The sequence below is a fragment of the Mus caroli genome, chromosome 14 (assembly GCF_900094665.2).
Source record: "Mus caroli chromosome 14, CAROLI_EIJ_v1.1, whole genome shotgun sequence".
NCBI classification, from domain to species: Eukaryota; Metazoa; Chordata; class Mammalia; order Rodentia; family Muridae; genus Mus; species Mus caroli.
In genome coordinates this window covers 47,122,400-47,130,232 of record NC_034583.1, presented here as the reverse complement: position 1 = coordinate 47,130,232, position 7,833 = coordinate 47,122,400, and the positions used below count along the sequence as shown (strand labels likewise).

General features: G+C 51.2%; 1 protein-coding gene across 3 annotated transcripts in view; it reads left to right on the top strand.

The window, feature by feature from the left end:
- Tgm1 (transglutaminase 1) overlaps positions 1 to 7,320 on the top strand; it is a 13,715-nt gene extending 6,395 nt beyond the window's left edge. For all 3 annotated transcript variants that reach the window (XM_021181634.2, XM_021181635.2, XM_029468699.1), the window contains exons 10-15: positions 833 to 921; positions 1,367 to 1,520; positions 1,622 to 1,903; positions 2,343 to 2,503; positions 2,871 to 3,007; positions 6,911 to 7,320. In XM_021181634.2, coding sequence (XP_021037293.1) covers positions 833 to 921; positions 1,367 to 1,520; positions 1,622 to 1,903; positions 2,343 to 2,503; positions 2,871 to 3,007; positions 6,911 to 7,136 — 1,049 coding nt within the window. In that variant the 3' untranslated portion in view covers positions 7,137 to 7,320. The remainder of the gene's footprint in view (positions 1 to 832; positions 922 to 1,366; positions 1,521 to 1,621; positions 1,904 to 2,342; positions 2,504 to 2,870; positions 3,008 to 6,910) is intronic.
- Positions 7,321 to 7,833: the final 513 nt, after the last annotated feature.

Here is a 7,833-nt window from a genome sequence, read left to right as displayed (position 1 = left end):
CCTCGAACTCAGAAATCCGCCTGCCTCTGCCTCCCGAGTGCTGGGATTAAAGGCGTGCGCCACCACGCCCGGCTACTTCTGAGATTACTTCTTAGATGAGTGATATTGGCAAGGAAGTACCTTACACCTATGTGTTTTGTATTCTGTGTGTATGTGTGTGTGTGTGTGTGTGTACTATAGACCATATGATGTGGTTGGGAGGATTAAATGGACACTATGTAGCATGTAGCATGCCAACAACATTACAGCTGCTAAGTCGGTAGAAGCTTTTTCCAGCTGTCTTATAAGGCCTTGGCATCCATCACACTGGCTAGGCCTGTTTCCCCATCTGCAGAAGGAGGCCAGAGAGTTAGGTGTTAAGGCTCTTTCCTGTTAGATAGCCCTCACTTCCTCTTTACACTTCTGTCCCAGCCTGCCCATTTCAGCCAGCTCGCCATGGTCCATGGTCCTCGGTAGGGAGCCCTCCTGAGTATACGGACAGTCCCTTCTTGCCCTCTACCCTTCTCATTTCCCAATCAGGAAATCAGAGAGTGCTGCAAAGCTGAGGTGTTTCTGAAGGGGTGCTCGATGGTGCTACCACTGCTCTCAGCCAACCAGAACCATTATCGGTCCTGAATTGACTGTGATGAGAGACTGGGGGAGGGTGTCCTGCACTCTGAGATTCATGGTCAGTGCAGCCTGCAGAGAAAGTGCTAACAACCTGGTTATCAAGTTGGGCTGTCCGCAGGTCCCTCCCACTCCCACCCTGCTGTTGGAGCCTCGTGTGGCCTCTGACCAGACCACAAGAGGACTCCTTGGCCTTCTTAGACCCATCACCTGCTTCATTTCCTAGGCATCTTCTGCTGTGGCCCCTGTTCTGTGGAGTCCGTCAAGAATGGCTTAGTCTACATGAAGTATGACACACCTTTCATTTTTGCTGAGGTGAGGGCTGGGCTCTAGGTGCCTCCTCTAGCAAACAGTCTGAAGTGACCAGAGCCTTGGCTTCGGTCCTGAACACTCTGGTCTTGACTTCCCCGCTGACTGACTAGCTGTGTAACCTTGGGCAAGTCACTCATTCTAGAGTCGTGGTTTCCTCAGCTATAAAAAGGAGATAATAATGGCTGCCTCGCTTCCTGTCCTCAGGATCAAAAGAGATAATGGATATGGGGCTGCTTCATTAGTTATAAAGCAAGCGAATACGCACAAGGAATTACTGTTATTACTGCCAAAATGGGCTACAAGGAGCCTCCTAGGCAAGCTTCTTCCCCTGCTTTCCGAGCATGGCGGGTTGGCCCTGCCTGCAGTCCCTAGAGTTGAGGGAAGGTACTGGGGTCTCGCTCGCCTGTCTTCCTGGCCCTTCAGTCCTGCTGACCTTTGCTCACCACAGGTAAATAGCGATAAGGTATACTGGCAGCGGCAGGATGACGGCAGCTTTAAGATAGTGTACGTGGAAGAGAAAGCCATTGGCACACTCATTGTCACAAAGGCGATCCACTCCAACAATCGAGAGGACATCACCCACATCTATAAGCACCCAGAAGGTAACATGCTCCCAGCCCAGCCCGCTCCTGGCTGAGGGTTCCCACAGAGCCTGTGCCTACCCCAGCCAGAGCTCAAACGCACCTTTGACCTCAACCCCCAGGCTCAGAAGCAGAGCGGAGGGCTGTGGAGAAGGCGGCAGCCCATGGCAGCAAACCTAATGTGTATGCCACCCGGGACTCCGCTGAGGATGTGGCAATGCAGGTGGAGGCGCAGGACGCTGTGATGGGGCAGGATCTGGCTGTCTCTGTGGTGCTGACCAATCGCGGTAGTAGCCGACGCACTGTGAAGTTGCACCTCTACCTTTGTGTCACCTACTACACTGGTGTCTCTGGGCCTACCTTCAAGGAGGCCAAAAAGGAAGTGACATTAGCCCCAGGAGCCTGTAAGTGGTCTTTTCTCAATCCTGTCCCTAGATGGTATTCCATCTACCTAGATGATGCTCCCACCCCAGCCCTGCCCCTAGATGGTGCTCCCACCCCAGCACTCTCCCTAGATGGTGCTCCCACCCCAGCCCTGCCCCTAGATGGTGCTCCCACCCCAGCACTCTCCCTAGATGGTGCTCCCACCCCAGCTCTGCCTCTAGATGATGCTCCCACCCCAGCCCTACCCCAGCCCTGCCCCAGATGGTGCTCCCTCCCAGCCCTGCCCCTAGATAGTGCTCCCTCCCCAGCTCTCCCCTTAGATGGTACTCCCTCTCCTGCCCTGCCTCTGGGTATCTAAGTACTATGGCTTTCACGTGGGGGCCCTACAGCAACAGGCAGCAGTTCTGGGGAAACCTTCTGGGGAAGAAGGCCTGTGATTACCATGCATTTTCTTCCCAGCGGACTCTGTGACCATGCCTGTGGCCTACAAGGAATACAAGCCCCACCTTGTGGACCAGGGGGCAATGTTGCTCAATGTCTCAGGCCATGTCAAGGAGAGTGGGCAGGTACTAGCCAAGCAACACACCTTCCGTTTGCGCACCCCAGACCTTTCTCTTACGGTGAGTGCAGCTTTCTGGGACTCATGGGGGTGAATAGAGACCCAGAGCTTGAGGCTAAGGAAAACTGTGGGAAAGGGGAGCACGCTAAGCCTGAGACAAGTTACCCTGATGAACCTTTTCGGAGAAGGTTAAGGTCCAGATCTGGCCTTAGTTTCCTCATCAATAAAATGGGTTCTCAGGTCCAATTCTATTTCATATTCAGATTGCAGAATGAATATGAGTTGCCTCCTCGAATTTTGAGGTAGCTTCTCTGAAGGACTGAAATGTGGAACTTGGCGAGATTTCAATCCAAAGACATTTCTCCCTTGGGTACAAACTGTGGGCTGGCCAGGGTCTCTGATGAGGGGCGGATTTCTCTCTCACTCAGTTACTGGGAGCAGCAGTTGTTGGTCAGGAATGTGGAGTACAGATCGTGTTCAAGAACCCCCTGCCTGTCACCCTCACCAACGTCGTCTTCCGGCTCGAAGGTTCTGGATTACAGAGACCCAAGGTCCTCAATGTCGGGTGAGTCACCCAGGCTGCCCTGAGCCTCGGTTTTGCTTCTCTATTTTGGTCAGGACCCCACGGAGCAGTTTGGGGGGCAGCTGGCAGTCTCTGGCACCTCGGGCTAATTCAGCCCAACCAGAGTTCAAGACTTGCTGAGTGCCTCAAGTTGTGCTGTGTCCCTGCTCTACCTCACCTGTTAATTAGGGAGCTGAAACTCACATGGAAATCATTAGCAGCCCATCCCTAACACTTGCCAAATATAGAAGTGTTGACCATGCACTCTCTCGGGAGGATTATCTCATTTGGAGATCATTCAGGCCCTTTAAAGGGCATTAGAGACCATCATATAATTAAAAGGGGAGCTTCGGAACTCTAAAGACTTAGGTTCAAGACCCTGCTCCACTGCTCCTGACTAGGTCTCTTCAGTCAGGTAGGCGCCTTCTTTTCTTCTAAGCCTGTGTGGGCTCACTTGTCCAGGGAAGATAGCCACAGCCTCTGGTTACTTAGTCCAGCCTTTGGTATAGCTAGTCTCCACTGTATGAGTGGGAAGGCCAGTGGTCACAGCCCACAGCTCAGAAGGGCAAGCTTTCCCCTTCAGTGACACAAACTACCCAGGGTCTCTGCTTGCTGTGTGGTCTGTGCAGTGAGAACTGAGCCCTAATCCTCAGGCCCTCAGCTACCTTGGATCTGATCTCCACTGGGTGAGGCTCCGGACCCAATGAGGGCACTCGGCACTTATGTTTCTGTGCCTATTGCTGTCACCTGGCACAGACATGTATCACTCACTCTTCTCAGGAAGAGCGTGGAGGGAAGAAAAGGCAGAGGAAGGCAGTTTTCTCCTGACAGGAGTGGTCTCCTGTTCTAAGGGAGGGGCTGTGAGAAGGTGTAGGGTAAAGGCCCCTCGCCTACCTTTCCCTTCATACCTTACACTGGTAGCCACTACTTTTGTTATGAGGCCAAAGATGGGTTTATTGTCTTGTTCTTTGGCCTAGCCTGGGACTCAGGGGTTGTCACATCACAAAGTAGCACAAAATAAATCCTATGAGGGCCTCTAGCAGTTCAGATGACAGGGTGTAAGATGTGCCCTGGGACATTCCCACCACAGTGGAAGGGAATTTTAGGCTCCCTAGATGCGTGCACCCTTGCCAGGCTCAGCAGCCCCTGTGGCTCTTGGGCTGCTTCTCCCCCAACCCCCCACCAGAAGTACAGGACCACTGTGCTTGGTGCAAGGAGAGGTGGCCTCTTTCTTCTGTGGACGGCTTGCATGGTATCTACCCTACCCTCATCCTCTCATCTGAGGGCTCCGGATTCCAAGCTGGGTGTTACTATGCCTCTCATTTACACATCAAAGGCTGTGGTATGGAGCTCAATTATACCACCAGGTGTGACACCCCAGCCTGGTGACTGGCCACTAAACAAACATTCCAGGACTCACTCCTCCAGCTGACTGTGTCACGGAGAGGCTGGAAGTTCTTGGGAATTTCCCCCAGAAGCAGAATCACACTCTCTCAAAATCTTTAATGGCCTCTATTCCTTCTCGAAAGGTGGGGTTGACTTTGGAGACAAGGCCAAAGCCATTTAAAGATGAATTACCGAGGAAAACAAACAAGGAGATATTAATGTCTGTATCATTTAGAAATTACGCATAACACAAAGGAGACATAGGTGCCCGTACCTGCCTGTGAGGGATGGAGAGGGATGGAGCAGGAGAAGGAGGAGGAGCCAGAGAGCTGGAGTATCAGTTGCCAAGGACAGTTTCATTGCCAGCAGTTAAGGATCAGCCCAGCTTTAGGAGCTGACTTGTTCTCAGCTTAAACTCAAAAGCAGGGGTGGAAGCCAAGGCATGGTGGCACACGCTCTTAGTACCACCCCTTCAGAGGAAGAGGAAGACAGATCTTTGTGAGTTGAAGGCCAGCCTGGTCTAGAAAGTGAGTCCAGGACAGCAAAGGCTCTGTTACACAAAGAAATCCTGTCTCGAAAAAAACAAACAAAAGCCAACCACCACCAACAAGAAGCGATGCGGCAAGGGCCTCACCTGAGCTACCGGAATGAGTCTGGGGAAGATTTTGACATTCCTACTTTGAAAGTAGACAGCAGTTTTTTGGGGGGTGCTGAGGGCAGAAATAATATTATTGGTTGTAATATAAAAGCCAGCTTCTGAACTACAACAACTCACAACTCATTTATAGTAGACGTTTGAAGGCTCCTGTAAGGCTAAGCAACTGTCCATCTATAGAGAAATGGGGGAAAACTAAGAACACAGAGGTGTGGCCAGTCAAAGCATAACCTGTTAAATTATAGGCTTAATTTTGCTTCCTGTCGGAACACTTCAGAAAACATCTGACCACCTCATCTCACTTTGATGCATGTCTGTGTTATGAACCAGCAGCAAGTGGGGGCCAAAGAAGTAGCTTGTCTAAAGCCACGCAGTTAACTAGTGGACTACTAGTCAGGTCCAGGGACTCCTCAGAAGCAGCCGCCGAGCTGAGGGTTTTGCCCCAAGGAACGCTCATCTTCAAAATTAGAGGTGCCAGCTCGTTCCCTAGGCAGCCCACTTCATGGGGTCTAGGGCCAAAAAGGAACCCGAAGGCAAGCGTGGGTTGAATTGGCAATCGGAAGTGCAGGTTTAGGAAGAATTGGGAGATTTTCTAAAAGCCATGAATAGACTCCATATAAATGCAACTATGTTCATACTTAAAACGCAGAGTGTCAGGTGGGATGGTAAATGCCTGTAACTGTAGTACTTGAGAGGGTGGAAAGTTCAAGGCTAGCCTCAGCCACGTAGGGAATTTGAGACTAGTCTAAGCTTCTTGAGATCCCCTCTAAAAAAACCCAATAGGTCAAAGAATAAAGTATGTAGGTTGAAGGAAATGCCCAGAAAAAGAAAAGATTGATTCTCTTGGGGACAGGAGGTGCTGGGGTGGGGTGGTGAGCTAGGACCTGGAGAATAAGGATGGAAGTGGCAGAGCTAAGAGCTCAGAGCAGGGCAGGCATGGCCAACCATGCAGAGCGAGGTGGAGGTGAGTTTGTGTGAGGAGAAGATTCTCGGTGGGGCTGGTCCACGGGAAGAATGGTGGGGGTGATGCAGCTGCGCCAGGGTGGGAGCTGAGTCAGAGTGAGCCTGTATGTCAGGTTAGGGAGTTGACTTCTCTTTCAGTAAGCACCAAGGATGCCCAACCCTTGAGGGATTTAGTTCACTTCCCAGTGATTAGCAGCAGGCTAGGGAAAAGCTCAGAGGAGTCTGGAGAACCCGTGACTGTCACGGGTGTTCGGGTATATATTTTCAGAGCTCCCTGAGGAAAAGGCACAGGTGTTGGTGTCACACTTTGGTGTCACACACATGTACACAGAGAGATATGAGAACACATGTCATTTTAGAAATGTCAACTGTCCTTAATTGGGACAACCTTTTTCCTGGATAACAAACAGCCTTCTGTTACTTCAGAACATAAAGTTGTTCCTTCTTTGTGAGGACAACTGGGCAGATTTCTGGCAAAACTGAAAGCATTTGGGATCCCTGTTGGGCCTCCAGGTCTTGCTCTAAAGTGCCCTTGGCCCTGACATCCTGGTGAGGTGGGGTGCTTGAGATAGGGCAGCAGTGGAGAGAAGAGCAGTCCAGGCTACTGTGGAGAGCATCAGCAGTCTCCATCCAGGTGGGAGAGGGAGGGAGGAGGTGAGGTGCTGGGGAGGCTTTAGTGCAAGCAGCTGGGTGTGTAGGTGCCATCAAGCTGTGTGGAGGTGGCCCAGGGTGGAGGCGGCCGCCGGGCAGAGGCTCTGTCCGGGTTGTGGGTGTAGATTCCAGCGGAACCCAGAAATACCTGTGTGACTCCACCTCTTGCTTTTTCCTTCCTGGCCACTCTGGTTCAGTCCTTGCTTGACTCTACCCATAGCCAAGGTTCATGACACTGTCTCTGTCTACAGGGACATCGGGGGTAATGAGACAGTCACACTGCGCCAGACGTTTGTTCCCGTGCGACCAGGCCCCCGCCAGCTCATTGCCAGCCTGGACAGTCCACAGCTTTCCCAAGTGCATGGTGTCATTCAAGTGGATGTGGCCCCAGCCTCTGGAGGCAGCGGTTTCTCAGATGCTGGAGGTGACAGTCGCTCTGGGGAGAACATACCTATGGCATATCGAGGTGGAGCTTAACCCTGGGCCAGGAGCAATGGGACTGGAATCAAATGAACAAGGACATTGCCCCAAGATGGGGCCCCACCACAGAGTAGCTCCCCAGGCTCAGACAGTAAGACTGGGGCACCTGGGGAGGCAGTTGCTCTTCACTTGTGCTGATAATAAACTGTTTTTTTTTTTTAAATAAAGATGCTGTTTAGTAGTCCTGTCTGTCTAGACCAAGAAGTATGGAGTCACATTGTGCTGGAGGGTTTTTCTTTTCTTTCTTGGTTTTTTGTTTTTGTTTTTGTTTTTTTGTTTGTTTTGGTTTTGGTTTTGGTTTTTCGAGACAGGGTTTCTCTGTATAGCCCTGGCTGTCCTGGAACTCACTTTGTAGACCAGGATGGCCTCCAACCCAGAAATCCGCCTGCCTCTGCCTCCCGAGTGCTGGGATTAAAGGCGTGTGCCACCACTGCCCAGCTAGGTTGACATTTCTTGAGGCTCTAATTCTGAGGATTGTGGCTGAAAGGTGCCATCTCAGTCACCCTGGAGATAAAGCATGCTTAAATTGATAGCCACCACACCTAGCCCAAACTGTATTTTCAAATATTCTTGTCTAAATTAGGCGTGATAGCACAGGCCTGTGATCCCAGTTACTTGGGAATTAGGAGGATCTAAAGTTTAATACCTGCCTGAGTTACAGAGTGAGTTCAATGGCAGCTTGAGTAACTTAGGG